We start from the raw sequence: 18121 nt of genomic DNA, 5'->3' as shown, positions 1-18121 counted from the left end.
TAATGACGCCGACGGTAAAAATTAAAACACTGTTCTTAAAGATTAGTTTTGTTAATTTCTTAATTAGAAAATGACATTTTATGTTTGTTTATTTGGTTGAAAATCATAGAGATGCGTAAGCCCATTGACCGTTGGGCAGTTGGATTTGTCCTTTCCGCCTTCCGGGACTTTCTTTTCTAATTACCTCTTAATATCTAAACCATACTCTTATAATTTTGTTACCATTTATTTATTTGTTTGTGTTTTCTTTTAATGGTTAGTTGTTTAATCTAATTAAAACAATGTTAATATAGTTAGGAGAAATTAGAGTCTACAATGTTGAAATGATTAGGTTAATTTCAACCTATTTTGTAAATTTAATAAATTTATTTCTTAAATTAGAAAAATGATTCGCTGTACTCAACACAAAACAAAAACAAATTCAATCCATTATTGGTTACACATTAATATAATTAGGTTTATTATCATTACTATTTTTTTTTTAATGTTTATCATATAACGTGGATTTATTTAAGGAGTTTATCCCTATATAGGCCAAATTACCAAAAAGAAAATTAATATATAGTCTTTTAACATTCAGATTCTATTTTACACAAAAGTCGAGTCCAAATGATCTTAATATCTTCATTAATTTATAGTCATTTTTATTTTATTTTAAAATGTAGTAACACATATGAAAAAAAAAAATTTCTTATTGAGTTAATTTCAAATTTGGCTTGACATGTTTATTATTTATTTTAGTTTGAAGTATTGAACGTAAATAATATGTGTTTTTAAAGTATTGAAGTATTGTTTTTTATGGAAAATTACAATGAATGACTATTTTAGCAATAATAATTAAGGATATAGCAACATTTTTAAAAAATTATAAATATAGCAAAACTATCACTGATAGACTTTATATGGTATATTAGTGATAGACCAATATTTGCAACATGGTCTATCAGTGATAGATTTATATCATTGATAGAATTTGACAAATTTTGTTATATTTGCAACTTTTGTAAAATTGTGTTATATACTTAATTAATTTGAATTTAATTGCTAAATTTGCAACTATCCTTTTTTTCTATTGTAAAAGAAATAAATATTAAATGTAAGAAAAAATTGTAAACGGGCAGAAAAATTCGAAGAAAAAAATAAATGATGGTATATTTTATACTTAGTTATGATATATATTAAATGAAATCAAACAAATTAAAAAATTAGTATTAATTATAATTAAATATAATGGAATCGGTAATAATATATTTTTAAAAAATGATGGTAAAGTTCGTTCAAGAAAATGTGCAAAATCATATTAATGGAAAAAATCTCGAAATTAAGACAATTGTTAAATAATTACACCCCTAGATTTTCATAAACTAAAATTCAAATTTAATTTTGGATGTTTATATGGTACTTTTCTTTTTAAGGGAAACATAGTTATTGTCATTTATTTTTCATATGACTATGTATCAATTTGATAATTATATTAATGTGTTACCTTGCACGTTCTTTTGGGTTTTTATGAGAATTTATTGGTTGACTTTTTGTATTTGAAATTTTGTTTTTACCAATGAAATAAAAGAATTATAAATATTATCATTGATCTAAGTTTGAATACACGTGCCAACAAAACTGGCATAAGAGATATGTGATTCAAATCTGCCACTTACATTTGTACTAAAAGTTTGAATATACATACTTCAATTATATCATTCTCACATCATAGGTAGTTCATGGATGTTTTTAATTTTGTAATTTGAGCTTGTTATGGGAGTCGGAGGCATATATGTGCACATGTCATTTGAGGGGAAATTCCAGTGGATGTCCGACAACTACTAAGGTAAGCCTTACTTGAGAAAGTTTCCAGCGAAGAGGAATCGTCAAATCACATAAATCGTATGTTGTGAAGTTGAGAGTATTCTTTGTGTATAAATTAACATGAACTCACTTATCTTTAAACGTGACGTGATAGTAGATTGTAAAATCAAATTGTGTTGAAATTTAGACGTCTTAAATGTTAGGTTTGTTAGCAATAAGTCATGAAGATGTTTCTATTTGCACAAAATTTCGACAAGGAAGATTTTATTTGTATAAATTAATTCGATTTTATTTATGAAATAGTTGCAAATTTAGCAATTAGATTCAAAATAATTAAGTACATAGCAACATTTTTAAAAAATTACAAATATAACAAAATTTGTTAAATTCTATCGGTGATAGTATATTATACGAGTCTATCAGTCATAGTTTTGCTATATTTGCAATTTTTTAAAAATGTTGCTATATTTTTAATTATTATTTCTCAAATGGCCATTAATTACAATTACCCTTTGTAGCACTACAACCCCTAATTTTATTCAAAGCTTTGTGACCTCCAACCTTTGGGCTTAGATCAAACTCTTGCTTGTTAATCAACTTGGATCAGCCTCTGACTTTGTTGATCGACTTAAATTAGTTTGTAGCTGACCTATTGATATACTCATTGTGATCTTTTTCGCGAGTTTAAAGATTCTCTTCAACTTATAGGTTGTGAATAAATCATTATTTATCGATTTTTCTTAATGGATGTTTGAACGATGAATGTTGACTTATTCAATCACTGATTTAATTTCCTAAGCGAAAGGTGTGACATCTCTATTTGTACCGTTTTTAGAGCTTCTTTATAGACTTGGATTGACTTTAAATAACCCAACTTTTATATTTATTATTAAGCTTAATCTCTTTTAAACCGACCTTAGCCATTGTAACGAAGTAACTCATAAATTTGGTCATACCCTATGCCATGAGGCTTATTATTTAAAATTGTAGACTACTATTTCTCCTGCTTGGTTGGCCAACCTATTGTTTCTTATCATAAAGTGCTACTCAAAGACTTTTTTCTCAATCAAGTGTTTTTCTTTCTAAAATAAAATCAAAGTTAACCAAAATTTTCCCATTTCAAATTTGATTATAAATATTAAACATGGAATGAATACTTTTGTATAATTACACTTTTTTTTAATATAAAAGTTATTTTAAAAAATTAATATAATTTATTGTACAAATAAGAATATTATTTAAAAGTTGTTTTCAAATAACAGTGAAAAAAAATAATTATAAATACAAGAAAACTTTCATATTTGTGGATAATTGATTATGACAAATGTATTTGTAAATATTTTAATAAATTTATCATTTTAGATATTAAAATATAAATATAAATGTATGAAATGTAGGAGAAACTAAAAAGAATTGTATCAATTGAATTGAGATGATTTTGCACAAATGAATTAATTAAGAGTTTGTTATAAAAAATTTAAAAGAAAAATATCAATTTTAAATTTTAAATTTTGAAGTAGAATTTAACAAACATTGTGAACGTTTGATATTATCTCGTATTTTAACTTCATAATATTTATTTAAAAAAAAATGTATTGTTTTCATATATACTTCTAATTGCAGGAGGTTTTTAGTTTTTTTTTTTTAAAACAATAAACTATTAAAAAACGAAAATATACTACACATAATTTTTCAATGTTTAGTGAATGTTTTGGTGAATTTTCTTCTTTAATATCAATAATTGAATCATCTCTTGTTAGTAAATTTTCATAATATGTAATTATTTCTTCATTGGCATGTTTTGACTTTGTTTTTATTGATTATCATTGAATGCAAAATATTTCATTTATTTTAAGAGATTTCATTTAGTTTCTATTTGTCTTTTTTTAAAAAAAAATTAAAAAAATTGTGAAATAACAAAAAAAACGGCGAGAAACCGATCCTGTGGGTTCATGGAGAATGTCGCGGGAAATGAAATGGACGGCGGCGATGCGACGGGGAAGCCACCTGATTTCACCGCCGGAGTGATGAAGAGCTGAAACTACTCCGATTTCGTTTCCCAAGGACGGGGCGGCAGCAATGAAACTCGTAATTTCGATGAGATATTGTCCCTACTCATTGAGCAATTTAGAAACCTCCAATGAATCGGTTTCCACCTCTAAATGTGTCATCCATTTGTTTCATGGAGCGGTTTTGGCTGCTTAAACCCCATCAACGATGGCCATTAGATTACTACCAGAAGGATGAACCCTTGAAGGCCACCAAGAATCAACCCCATGTTTGACGTTCAGCTTGATCGCCGATGGAGTCCAATCAGAACAGAACAGAACAGAATATGGAGATTATCGGTCATCTTCCTTAAAGGTACTTCTACTTATGCTTTCTCCTGACTTTTCTGATGTGATGTGATATTTGTTTGTAGCTGCTATTTTTGTGATACGATACTCTATGTAACTTTACTAAGCTCACAAGCATCTCTAAAGTGAATTTATTTAGAGGAAAAAAGCTCGTTCCCACATCAATTTTATTGCGATGACTTTAGATGATCAAGCGGAATTGGAACTATCTTCCAATTAGCAGAGATAGTGCCCCATTGATTGACCCATTTTTCTAGGTCAATTTCAATGGGCTAGAAATTTCCGTCAACTTTGGACTAGATTTAAGTATGTTTCTAGGCTTGCATTTTCTTTATTGTTGCTTTATTTTTATCTTTAGATGTTGAATTTGTTTAAGAAAAATATGTCTGAAGATATGTTTTCTGTTAAAATGAAATGAAATTAGCTTGACGGTTAATGTGTAAAAATTGAAGGTAGCCTTGCATGACTTATTTACAACATCAGAATGTTTAAAAATTGGTTTGATAAATGATTATATTTATAACAATGTTTTGTAGATGAAATGAATGATAACAAGGATCTTACTCTTCTATACAGTTGTAAACAATATCACACATTCTAAATTTTAACACGTCAACTATTATACTAATTTAGATTCTTTATTCTATCAGAAAATAAGTTTTTTTAAATAATTTTGAAGTTAAAAGATGAAGCTTTTTATATGTGTAGAGCATATATAAGGCCTACGTAAGGATCAATCCGTTGATCTCCAAGCCTATGCAGCGAGAGTATGAACAAACCTTCCATTTTCAGTTCCCTCCTTTTTCTTTGGTTTTTGTTGCATTTATTTTGTCACTGTTTACTCTTATGCTATCAACGACTGCGCTTTCAATGAAAACACTGCATTTCAACGTAGTCTTATTTGATCTTTAACCCCATCATAAAAAAAATCAATGATAATCGCTTGTACTCATTCTAATTTAACTATATGTACCATTAGCTTGTAGCTGCTTTTTTCTTTGTAATATATTCTATGCAACTTGTGCCAACTGCTAACTCACAATCCCATCAGATTTATTGCGACGACTTCAGGTCAATTGGAATTTGAACTAACTCACAATTAGCAGAGGTAGTGGCCCATTGATTGACTCATTTTTCTTCTCTACAAAAATCAGCACTTCAGGCCGAGTCAATTTGGTGATCTTCTAGGCTAAATTATACAACCTTTCCTGAATTTCTTGCTATATGATGATCATTTTTTGCTCACTAAATATTAGAAGTTTCAAGCCTATGCTATGGGCAACCCTTTCGTTTTCAGTTCTCTCTTTGTTCTATGGTTGTATTGCATTTGTTTTGCTGGTGTTCGCACTTATGCTATCAGTTGTTCTTTCAATGAGAAGGAAGCGCTCACAGCTTTTAAACAAAGCCTATCAGATCCTTCAGGTAGACTTTCGTCTTGGAATAATGGCAGAAATTGTTGTGAATGGCACGGCGTAACTTGTAGTTTCATTTCTGGAAAGGTTACAAAACTCGATCTACGGAACTCTTGGGGGTTTACCAACCTCATGTCATCTGCCTATGACTTCTTGCAATACACAAGGTCATGTTTGGGTGGGGAGATTAGTTCTTCTCTACTTGAGCTCAAAGATCTAAATTATTTGGACTTGAGTCTAAATGATTTCAATGGTGCTCCAGTTCCACATTTCTTCGTGATGTTAAAAAACTTGAGGTACCTCAATCTCGCTTCTGCACATTTTGGTGGACAGATTCCACTCCATTTAGGAAATCTGACCAATTTGAGGTATCTAGACCTTTCTGAATATTTGTATGAATATGAATCAAATTTCAAGGTTGGAAACTTGCGATGGCTTTCTGGTCTTTCTTCTTTAGTGTACCTTAATGTTGGAGGGCTGGATTTTAGTAGTTTACAAACAAATTGGATGAACGAAATTAATAGACTTTCTTCCTTGTTAGAGCTACACTTGAGTGGCTGCAATATTATAAGTGTTGATACTAAAGTTGGATTTCTAAATCTCACTTCCCTTAGGGTCTTTGATCTATCGTACAATTGGATAAGTTCTTTATTTCCTACATGGCTGTCTAATCTTACCAGCCTTCAAAGACTTGAACTGCAGTTTAACAATTTTAATGGTACAACTCCTCGAGATTTTGCAGAATTGAAAAATCTTCAATATCTTGATTTAAGTGGGAACAACTTAAGGAATAGTGGAGATCACATGCCTAGTTATTTGCAAAACCTTTGCAAGTTACAGTTATTGAATCTTTATAACAACAATTTTGGTTGTACGGTTGAAGAGCTTTTGGGAAGTTTTCCAAATTGTTCCCTCAACAATTTGGAGTTTTTGGACCTAAGTGGAAATCATTTGGTGGGAGAGATCTCAAATTCACTAGATTCACTTCAGAACCTAAGGCACTTGGATCTTTCAGGGAACAAATTATGGGGATCGCTTCCAAATTCGATTGGTAACTTGTCCTTATTGCAAAGTGTGAGCATCTCGAGTAATTTCTTGAATGGAACTATACCTCCAAGTGTTGGGCAGCTATCAAACTTAATTCATTTCAGTGCTTACGACAATTTCTGGAAAACGGTTATAACAGAAGCTCATTTGGTGAACTTGACAGAATTAAAATCACTTCAAATTACAACAGAAATAAACCGTGCTTTGGTTTTCAATGTGTCATATGATTGGGTACCTCCTTTTAGGCTCAAGAATCTTCATTTGAGAAATTGCCTTGTGGGTCCTCAATTTCCGGTTTGGCTTCAAGTCCAAACTCAACTAACTGGCGCTGTCACTATCTCTAATGCTGGAATTTCTGGTTCTATACCAGATAATTGGATTTGTAACATGTCCTCTAATATCACTAATTTGGATCTATCCAACAACTTACTCAAATGACATTTGTCTAATCTACTGGCATTCCAAGACCCAAATGCTGTTGTTCACAGTCACAATAATCTGTTGGTCGACTCAATCTTGCAGAAGTATCCTAATCTTCTCTTCTTATTTCTTCACCACAATTTATTGACAGGCCCTATACCTTCAAATATCGGTGATTTGATGCCCAACTTGCGGATGTTGTATTTGTCCAACAATCATCTTAGTGGTGTGATTCCATCTGACGTTCAGACAATGAGTAATTTGGCAGTACTTTCATTGTCAGATAATCAATTTTCAGGGGAGCTCTTCGATTATTGGGGTGAATTAAGATTATTATTTGTCATTGACTTGGCCAACAATAGTCTGTATGGAAAAATTCCAAGCTCAATAGGTTTCTTGATAACCCTCGAAAATCTAGAATTGAGCTACAACCATTTTGATGGAAAAATTCCCAAGTCTTTACAAAATTGTCCACAACTCGTGAGCATCGATCTCAGTCAAAATAGGCTATATGGAAGCCTTCCTATGTGGATTGGAGTTGTTGTGTCACGGTTGCGGTTGCTAAACCTACGATCTAACCATTTCACTGGAACCATCCCAAGACAGTGGTGTAATCTTCCTAAACTTCGTGTGTTTGATGTTTCAAACAACAATCTTTCGGGAGAAATTCCAAGTTGCTTGAATAATTGGACAGATATAGCTTATAATCTCTACGCGCCTGGGTTCCAAAATTATTCGGGAAAAACATCATTGGTTATGAAAGGAAGAGAACTTGAATATAGTGTCAATCTCGACTACGTATTAACAATAGATATTTCAAGCAATAGATTGAATGGTACAATCCCAATGAGATAACAAATCTCCTCAACCTTGGTACCTTAAACTTGTCGAACAATCATCTTGTTGGTACCATACCATTAAATATTGGAGCTATGCAACAATTAGAAACCCTCGATCTCTCGCGCAACCGCCTTTCTGGGAACATTCCAGCCAGCCTAGCTTCTTTAAATTTCTTAACACATTTGAATTTGTCATTCAACAATTTGACCGGACGCATTCCCACAGGTAGGCAACTTCAAACGTTGAATGACCCTTCCATTTATGAAGGCAATCCTTTTCTAACGAAGAGCTCGAGTGACAAGAATACAAACACCGACGTTCCTGTTTCAGCAAATAAAGTAGATGGGAAGGAAAATGAGATGGAATTCTTTGGCTTTGCCTTCTATGTCAGCATGGGAATTGGTTTTCCCATTGGTCTGAACATCTTGTTTTTCACCATTTTCACAAGCCGATCACGAAGAATATTGTACATTCGGTTTATAGATCGTGTTAATGACAACATACTCGAAGGAATTGGATTTGTTATCACCTCGATGAGAAGAATGAGAGGAAGAAGATTTCAATAAGGCTGGACAATGAACATATGGAGACTTGATTGTCAACCATAAGTGAAGACTTCAAAGTAAGAGCTCTATATTTGCAATCCTTTTTATGTCTATACAATCTAATAATAATGTTTATGTTTGTTTAGTGCTTGTGGACTGTTTATTAAATCTATAGAACAAATGTTGTATTGTTTTATCCTTATATAACTCTGCCTATGTTTTTCAATATTTGAAGTTATATACTATTAAGAGATACCATTTAGCAACATGAAACTGCATATTTGTTCAGTTTTGTGTTTGTTTTGTGAATGTTTTCTTTTTCTTTTAAAGAAAAAACCCTAACAAATTAAAACTGTGAACAAATTATTATGAAAACAAAGTGATTAGGATGAACTGCAATTGATTCACTGGGTCAATTTCAATGCATCGACAATTTTTTAACAGTAAGCTGTAAGATTGTTTCTTTACAGAATAAGTAGTGTCAATTAAAAGATATACACGTACAAAAATTAATAATGGATTCATTAACGACATAATTCGAAGACGAGATCAAGATTATTGTAGATATGAATCAAAAACACAGTTCCAGTAGTAAGTAACTCTTATGGGTTTGTGATGAAACATACTAACAATCATGTAATTAATAAAGTTTTTATCAAGGAATTGAATGTTATTATGTAGTTACATTGAATCAATCATCAAGGAATGGATCATCCAAAATTGTATGAAGATTGAATTGCTGCTGAATAATGGGATCAATATCAGGTATTGGTCCTGGTATCTCTATCCCTGGAATCCACCCCATTATTTCTGAATTATTTTCCAAACTTTCTTTAGTTTCTTCTTTTTCACTCTTCTTCTTGCTTTCTGTTATTGATATTATTATTCTTGGACTTTCTTGGTCTTCACTCTTTAATCTCTTTTGCATCTTTTGCAATACATCATTTTCCCCTTCAGATAATATCATCTCCTCAGACAACGACGACAATGTCGGAGAATTTACGTCTCCGTCATTGCCGATGTTGCCATTGTTTGCACTCTTCTTGGTAATTTCTTTTCCTAATAATCTTGCACTTTCTTGATCTTCGCTCTCTAATCTCTTTGTCTTTTGCATTTTTAGAAAAACATCATTTTCTCCTTCAAATATCTCTGCCAACAACAAGGAGGACACTGTTGGAGAATGTACGTCGCTGCCGTTGCTGATGTAGTCTGCAGCACTGTTCATAGTAATTTCTTTTCTTAATAATCTTGGACTTTCTGGATCTTCAATCTCTAATCTCTCTGTCTTTTGCATTTTTATAAAAACACCATTTCCCCCTTCAAATCTTTCGTCCAACAACGACAACACTATGGGAGAATGTTCGTCGCTGCCTTTGTTTCTGATCTTCGCTTTGCAACAATTGTCCTCACTCATCATCACATAAAATAAGAAAAACAAAACCAATACAATGCTGAGAGAAAATTTTATCTAATGAAATACATTTCCTTCCTCTGTTGTTTATTTGCATTTATATTATTCACCCCTTCACCAAATATGTAAAGGCTTTGATCTGCAAGATGTAAAAGACAGACTTATTCATACACTTCAAATAGTTAACAATTTTTTTTAGGTCCATTAAGCTAATATGAGCATAGTTGAACTATTTAATTATATTCTCGATCAAAAGATTGGATATTCAAATCTCCCACGTACTTATGGTTGAACTCCTACATTGTATCACTAATTGAAATAACAAGCAATCTAACTTTTTCTAAATTATGTATTCTCCAACAACATTTAAAACAGATTTATGTGTCATTGTAAATGTACTTTTTAGATCAGTGAAGAGACTATCATGAACCTAAATATTTTATGATTGGGTAATTATTATTGGGTGATGAATAAAATTACAAACAATATTAATTTATACTCTTTAAACTTTTGGTTACATCACTTTAAATCTTTAAACTACTAAATGATATCAATTTAAGTCCTAAATTTTTACAAGTGTATTAATTTACTGTTTGAAAGTATATAAATTGTTTCAACAAATTGCCCCGGACCATTCCTACCCTCTATTCTTCTATCTACTCTCATTTGATGATCAACTTCTAATATTTTCTCCTTTTTCTTCTTCTTTCCCTTTCCCTTTCCCTTTCTCTTCTTCACTTATTATTTTCTTTCATTATCTTTTTCGATCTCTGCCTTTTATACCTTTTCTTCTTATTCTTCTTAACAGCTCTCGACATTGGCTGCTGCCTGCGCCGCCATTATTTGGTGGTCGCAGTTTTCCTTTGCAACCCCCCCTTTTTTTTGTTGTAAAAGAAAATCGACTTTGTTTCTTATACTTATTTTCGAGATCTATAAATGCAAGAATGAAGAATCGTATCTTCAACTTTATGGCAACAAGAACTAGCTTAGGAATTAGCTTAGTTAAGTTGGAGTTAATATTTCATCATTCTTCAACTATAAGGTAGAGTTGGAGTGGTTATTTTCAAAGGAAATGTTAAAGTATTAAGAACTTTTTGAATCATGTCTTAATAATAATTTTCAAAATTTTAAACAGAATTCCTTTTCAAAAAAATATTAGGAATTCAACTTAATTTTGACATAGTGAATGATATATATACGAATTAAATTGAAAAAATTGCTAATCTTCCTTTTGTTATATAGAAAAAGATTGCAACAAATTAACTTATAGATACATATACATATAACAGGTAAAAAGGAAAAACCTATACAATGCTGTGAGAAAATTTTATGAAACGAAATAGAATGCATCCCCTTGTTTGTTATTTGCATATAATATTATTCACTAAATGTATAGATATTTGATTTGCAAAATGTTAAAAAAATTTATAAATTATAGTAACTTTAACCTAATTAAGGAGTTTCTTTCACTTACATATTTTCGACAACCAAAAGATCATACTTAGCAATTGAACTTCTAAATGCAATTACTTCTTTTAAAACTTTTCATTCTCCAACAACTTGTAAATCGGTTATAATGTGTATTTGTAAACAATAGCTTTTAAGTTATTAGCCATTACTAAATATATCTTTTCAAGATTAACATTATACATTTTTATTTTTAAAACATTTTAGGTCTCACCACGATTGAATCTAAATATTTTGTAATTGAGTGATCGAAATAATTTACAAACAGTGATGTGTGTGAGTAGGCCAATAAATAAATACAACAATCAAAATTAAACAAACTAACTTAAAAAGAAAAAAAAAAAGAAAAAAAAGAAAAAGAATTGAATGGCCAATTTAGTAATTTGCAAAATACAGGTTCTAAGGAGGAAAAGGTTTGATATGAGAAGGGAAAGAGAGTTGGAGTGAACATACAATACAGTGGCCAAAACACACGTATAAAGTTCACAAAACCTACAACGAGTTACGACTGCCTTTAAACGAGAGCGATCGTGTAAAAAGAAATATTACGAAGGTTTTAGGCAAAAGTGACTTCTGTTTGTCCTACACCCTACTTTTGTTTTGGCTGTTGTCTGGGATCGAGTGGTCTGCCACTTGTGTTCGCCTTGGTTGGGACGACCTTTGCCGGAGTCGACCGCTCTGACTGGGAGAAACGTATGAGGATCTGCATGAGAACTGTAACAATGGCAAGGCCGGTTGCGGAGAATGTAAGACCTTTCCATGAAGATAAAAAGGTAGAGCCTTGAAGAAGCTTGAGGGACCCTAAGATGAGTAGACATGCCCATGAAATTGCTACCTGCTCAATGTAAACCAAATAAATTAATGAAACCATTTACAAATCTTGTAGAGAAAGAGACAGAAATTGGGAGATTTTTTCCCCTTTAGGAACACCACCATCTCTTTCTTTTTTTACTCCATCCCTAGTTTCGATGACATTCGTATGTGAATTAAGCTTTCTTTATCCTTAGTTTTTAAACCTTATATTTTCACCAATTTTAACCGGAGTACGGTACCTTAATCGTTTTAAAATCTATAGGATAAGATTTCTTGTGAATTAGTCGAGCAAATAAAGAGGACCTAAATTCAGCAAGACATCCAAATCCAAATAAAAATGTACCCAACGTGACTGGAAAAGCTAGAGTATTCATAGAAAGGAACCTTGCCCAGCGATAACACATTTTAATGATTACTACTAAATATTTCTAAAAAAATTGTCCACTTGAATAATAATCGCCATAAATTTCATAGTTGCTCAAATTTGGGTTAGAATCATCTCGCTCTCTTTTTGAAGGAGAAAAATAAAGGGCTTACCAAGAGGGACTTGATTGGCCGACCAAGTTCTTGCAACTCTGCATCGCTAAAGGTGTCTTCTGCTACATGCTTATCCATCAGTGCATCCTGGAACGCAAGAACCAAGAGGGTAAGGCAATTGATCGATAACTTTTCACCTACGAACAATAACCTGCAAAATCGGATTGTTTAGATCCCATTTGACAAGGATTTTGTCGTAGTTTTTTGTTTTTAAAAAATGGTGCGTATTTACTTGCAATTTTTTTAGGATTGAATTCCTAGCTAAATCTCAAAAATAAAATAAAAGTGTATTTGAAAGCTATTTATTAGTTTTCATAAAGTTTGAAAACATTTTTTTTTCCTTTTTGAAAAGAACTTAGCTTGAAGTTCGAAAACATTTTAAAGAAATTACAATTGAGGCTATTGCTATTTTCTACCTTTGCCACAAACATATCTCTACACCATTGAGCAATGGCATCTTCTGACTGAGGCAGTTCTTTCATTGAATGTCGCTTAATGTGCACGTGCACCTACAAAAGCAGATGGGGCGGTCAATAATTAAGTAGTCAGATTACAATGTTCGTATGTATTGAACAACTCATCCCCAAACACCACTTCAAAAGTATCCCTAATCCCTAGGCCTCCAAGATGGAGGTAACACAGAGAAAATATTAATTTAATTTAAAACATCACCTTTAGTCTTAGTTTTATTTATTTATTATTATTGTTGTTGCATTTTATGGAAACAATGAAATAATTGAAAGAAACGTTTTAAAAACCACCTTTACTGTGCTGTGTTGTTTCTAATTAGAGAACTTTATTGTAACTCACTTTAGGTAATTAGAGTTTTTTTTTCCTCAGAACTCTACTAATCGATGAAATCAGCATCTCTTCTAAAAATTTAACAAAAATAAAATAACTTTTATTAATCGGAAGATCAACCATTGTATAATTTTGTATTTGTACAACTGTAATTTCCCTTTACCAAAAAACACAAAACTCCACTTAAAAAAAAACGTTACCAATATCAATGGGATAATAGCATAGTTTTCTATCAAATTTTCAAATTCTAAAAACTTGGATAACGCCTCAGTGAGTGTCAACTAAGAAATGACAATGGAATCTCTAAGCAAACGGTAAATGGAAGGGTTTTTCAAATTGCGAACTAATTGAGCAAGTTCCTCAAATAAAAACAGAGAGAAAGAGAAATAGACTTTTGGCAAAATTATCTTACCACAGAAGCCTGCCCCTTGAAGAGTCTCAGCATCGTAGGTGTAGGTGAGGTTTTGGGAATAGCTACTGTAACATCATAAATTGCTGGAACAAATGAGCGCATGTGACCTACAGCTGACACAAAACCCTGAAAGCAACGAAGTACCAAGTTATGTCAATTGATAGGCATCAATAAATATTGCCGGCACTTGCCATGAGAATAAATGTAAGATAAAATATATTCTTCTAGTGCAGCACAACAAAGAACCCGTAATCAAATAATACTTGCACCAACTGGGCATCGATTTAGGATGACTAATGAGAAGGAAGAGTAGCATCTAATGGAAAAAGTTCCCATTTCCCACTTCCCAACCTTTGCCCTTTACTTAAAAGACGAGAAGTTGGCATAATGTTGATCGATGTAATGTCTAAATGAAAAAATTAAAGGTATACGGAAGAACAGTCAACATTAACAAACAAAAGCTCAGTATCCTATGCGCATGGAGACCGCCTGACATGCTATGGTTAGTGACCTGTTTAATGGTCAATAAATTATCCCCAACCGTGGGTGTTGCCCCAAGTCCATTCCTGAATACAGTCAACTAATAATGCAAAATACTTAAAATCTGAAGAGAAAATGAACAAAATTCTATGTATAAACAGGTAATATATTGAACTTCAATTTTTTTGCATCAAAAGTTAGATGATCTTGAATTGCAAAAGGATAAATCCTTGTATTACTTGAGGATAATGATAGAACTTCGATAAGGTCACTTAACATAATTGTCAACTTATCTCAAAGATTTGTGTCACTTAAATACGTGTTAATGTGATTGGAGTGCCATGGTGTGTTAACACGTGTGTGTAAATATGTTCCATGTAAAAGACGCATTACTCAAATCAAAGTGTTTCGTAAATAATATTTAAAAGAACAAAAGTTGTAGTTAAATCACACAATTCATAACATAGAACAAACTGAAAGAGACAGAGGGAGAGCAGGGAAAAAAGGAAACTGAGTTGATTTTTGGTATCTTCCGTTTACAACTGTATTGCTTGCTTTTGCAATGGTCAAGGAGTTCAAAGAAGGGGCACAAGCTTAAACAATTAAAAGAGCATCTAAATGTAGTAAGAATGATTCACGAAACATGGTTTTCAATAAACTCTAACCTTTTCTTATAAAAAAAAAAAAAACTCTAACCTTTGTGCGTGGAATCAAAACATTTCTGGGGACAGGTAATCCGTTGGCAATTGCATACTCTTTAGCTGCCAAAAGTTTTGCCTCTGTAAATCGAGTCCCTTCCACAAAAAGTGCCAACCAAAAAGGTAAAGGGTAGTCCTTCAACCGCAAAAGACCTGACTGTATACACAAGAGCGTGAGCCTCATGTGAAATCAACATGTACAGTACAGATAAAAGCACATGATAAAATTGAAAGGCCAGCGCATAGAGAAAAAACCTATGTAAAGTACAACATGAATGCCTTACCTTTAAGGTAATTTCATCCTTGGCCCAGCTTCTTTCAAGAAAAAGGTACTCCGAGAACCACATTGACCAACCTAAAACCTGCCAGAATAGAATTCTGAATGATAGACTCCTCTCTAACAACTTCAGTAACTTTAGTCAGCCAAACACTAGGAGAAAGTTAGCATCAGTAACAAGTATGCAACTGAAAGACTAAAAAATTAACTTCAAAATTTGTTACAAAAATGCAAATATTGTCCTGAACGGTAAAATATTTTTTAAGAAAAATTGACATACTGGCAAAAACTTTGATGACTTCTTCATTACAGCTAGCGTGCTGCCAAGACATCCGGATCTCTACCAAATGAAATTCAAAATTATTAATAAGGAGAAAGTAAAACTAAATATATATATATATATATATATATATATATATATGTGTGTGTGTGTGTGCATATATACTAACAAGTGGAAGAAAATGAAAATAAACATGCTGATTTTTTGCTCTATTAGAAACATATAAAACACACTGGTTTTATGCTCTGATAGAAACATATAAAATGTAATAGATCTAGATGCCTGCAAATGTAAAAGCTGCACCCACAAATATGTGTGTGATACATATTGAATTTGAACTATCCTTTATTAAGAAGGCAAAGGAAATAGGCACCTGAGCTAGAATCCACCCAACAAGCCAATCAATATCACTTCTGTGATTAGAGACAACAAGTGCATGCTCTTTACCTGGAAGAGTTCATAATCTAAGTTGTCAGTTTGGCCACTTCGTGAATATTTCAAAACGAATATAAATTAATAGTCAATACAGAGATATGCACCACACGTGGATGGATGCAGAAAATGAAAAATTGTACCCTTACCCATTAATTTAAGGGTTTCACGATCCGTGAACACTTTAATCTGCATTCAGAATGATTCAACAAATTGGCCTTTCGTTAGTCTAATCCAAGAACCGAAAAACCAGGTACTAGGTCACTTGATATGGATTCAATGTAAATATACAGAAACTTGATAATTTAGTGGTTTTTGTAATAAAAACATTTGAAGAAAAATGAAGAGCACTTCAACTCGTTAATGAACGGATAATTGATAAACTAGTGCTATATTCTTCAGCACAAAGCAGTAATCCTGTAAAGTAACTTGACAAAGAAAAAGTAAAAAGTAAACCATAAAATAATCTTAATAAATGGGAAAGGATTGTCAGATAGTGTAACCTTTCAATGAGGGGAAACAACTAATTTTGATATTGTCTAATGTTTCTCCTTCACACACAAACAAAGAAAAAAAGAAAAAAGGAAAAAAAAGAGAGATGAATAATCGAGTCATTGAAAATCAGGACGGATAAATTATAATTCTTCTATAACTACTAAAGTGACATGATACGGGGATCAGTATGATGCACCTGAACACCTGCCCACCAATCAATTAGCCAAACAAGCTCCAACCACAAAAGTTCAGCCACAAATCTATTCATCCTTCTGTAACCATTCTTTGTTATCGGCCTTACAAGAACATAACATATTGCCTGAAACAAGGAGGCAGATATTTTAGAGTCAGATCACATCATTCAATGTACACACAGTCAGAATACCCCCCGAAAAAGCAATCAAACAAGATTACGTGAGAATGCAAAAAAAAAAAAAAAAAAAAAAAAAATAGTAGCATAGCACAGTGTAATTCTATCACAGTGATTGCGTAGAAGATACACCATATTGTTAAAGCTCATCACCCGACTCAATGAGCCACAGTATTCACCCAAAACACCTCGATCCTCTACCACATTTCATTAAAAACAACCAATGAAGAAGACTCGTTAAAATAACCCATAAATTAAAAGCTCGAACAACAAAAACAAGCCAGGAGAAAGAAAGGAAAAAAAAACAGAATCTAAGCTAAATCTACAAGTTACCTGGACGAAACCAGACGATTAATCCAAACAAAACAGCAAGAAGCATGCATTACCACAACACACCACTAAAACGGGTGAAGCAAGTTAACCTAACTATTAAAATCTCAAGCACTCGCCTTAAACAAAATCAAGACACCGGAAGAAGAACCAATCGAAGCTGGAGAAACGCAGGGAAGCTTGAAAAGATCTAAATCGAGAAAGAAATAGAGAACAAGTGACAAAGATCGAGGCATAAGTAAGAATAGAGAATACCTGAATGAGGTTAACGACGAGGCCAGAGAAGAAGAAGAGAACGCCCAATGGCAGGATCACCAGGGCCGCGGGAATCGCCATAGCCAAGCTCCAGGACCAGATGGAGAGAGTTGGGAGAAATGAGAGGGAAAGAAGAAGAAGGAGGACTTTGAAGATAATGAAATGGAAATGATGATTATTGATTATTAGAAGAGCGAAACAATTGGCGAAGGAAGGATTTATGGTGTGGGAAAGAGTGAAGAAAGTGATTGAGAGAAAGAAGAAGATGAAGAGAATGAGAGAGGAGGGATCAAGCAATGTCTCATCACATCACATTTATTTCATCGACTATGGTAGTATCGTCGTAAACACACATACCCAATTAAAACATTCATTTCCTTTCCATTCTCTATTTTGTTTTATTAACATTATTTAACCAAAATATTTACCACAAAACATGGTTCATTGAAAATACATGTGAATAATAATACTAATAAGAAATAAAGTTTTTAAAAAGTTTAAGATTAATATAGGTAATAAATATGTAATTTGTATACAATTCCAATTGTCACAGTAGCCAACCTCTTTTAATTATTAGCTTCAATTAATTCCATAAGCTCAATTTTCCTAACCTAGCGGTTGAACTAACTTAAAAGT

General features: G+C 32.3%; 3 protein-coding genes across 11 annotated transcripts; 2 read left to right on the top strand and 1 right to left on the bottom strand.

Moving 5' to 3' along the window:
• Positions 1-3670: 3670 nt before the first annotated feature.
• Positions 3671-9917, top strand: LOC101206116 (receptor-like protein EIX1). Of its 9 annotated transcripts, XM_031883542.1 has the most exons (5): positions 3671-4170; positions 4872-8504; positions 9109-9192; positions 9385-9473; positions 9548-9917. In XM_031883542.1, the coding sequence occupies exon 2, from the start codon at positions 5438-5440 to the stop codon at positions 7058-7060; it is 1623 nt and encodes a 540-aa protein (XP_031739402.1). In that variant the 5' UTR covers positions 3671-4170; positions 4872-5437; the 3' UTR covers positions 7061-8504; positions 9109-9192; positions 9385-9473; positions 9548-9917. The 9 variants fall into 9 exon arrangements, with proteins under 9 accessions (XP_031739402.1, XP_031739404.1, XP_031739406.1 ...); XM_031883544.1 differs by lacking the exon at positions 9109-9192; XM_031883546.1 differs by lacking the exon at positions 9385-9473.
• On the top strand, positions 7295-7897 carry LOC116402468 (receptor-like protein EIX2). The gene has a single exon (XM_031881730.1). It carries the CDS (start codon positions 7295-7297, stop codon positions 7895-7897), a length of 603 nt encoding a protein of 200 aa, XP_031737590.1.
• A 1732-nt stretch (positions 9918-11649) lies between the features above and the next one.
• LOC101206198 (1-acyl-sn-glycerol-3-phosphate acyltransferase 2) lies at positions 11650-17802 on the bottom strand. The gene is made up of 11 exons (XM_004136540.3): positions 17486-17802; positions 16727-16849; positions 16185-16224; positions 15977-16050; positions 15604-15663; positions 15331-15408; positions 15045-15203; positions 13869-13994; positions 13072-13164; positions 12656-12742; positions 11650-12140 (listed from the first exon to the last, which is right to left on the bottom strand). Exons 1-11 carry the CDS (start codon positions 17564-17566, stop codon positions 11895-11897), a joined length of 1167 nt encoding a protein of 388 aa, XP_004136588.1. The 5' UTR covers positions 17567-17802; the 3' UTR covers positions 11650-11894.
• Between the last annotated feature and the right edge of the window lie 319 nt (positions 17803-18121).

Source organism: Cucumis sativus, chromosome 3 (genome assembly GCF_000004075.3).
Source record: "Cucumis sativus cultivar 9930 chromosome 3, Cucumber_9930_V3, whole genome shotgun sequence".
NCBI classification, from domain to species: domain Eukaryota; kingdom Viridiplantae; phylum Streptophyta; class Magnoliopsida; order Cucurbitales; family Cucurbitaceae; genus Cucumis; species Cucumis sativus.
This window is presented reverse-complemented; position numbering and strand designations above follow the sequence as displayed.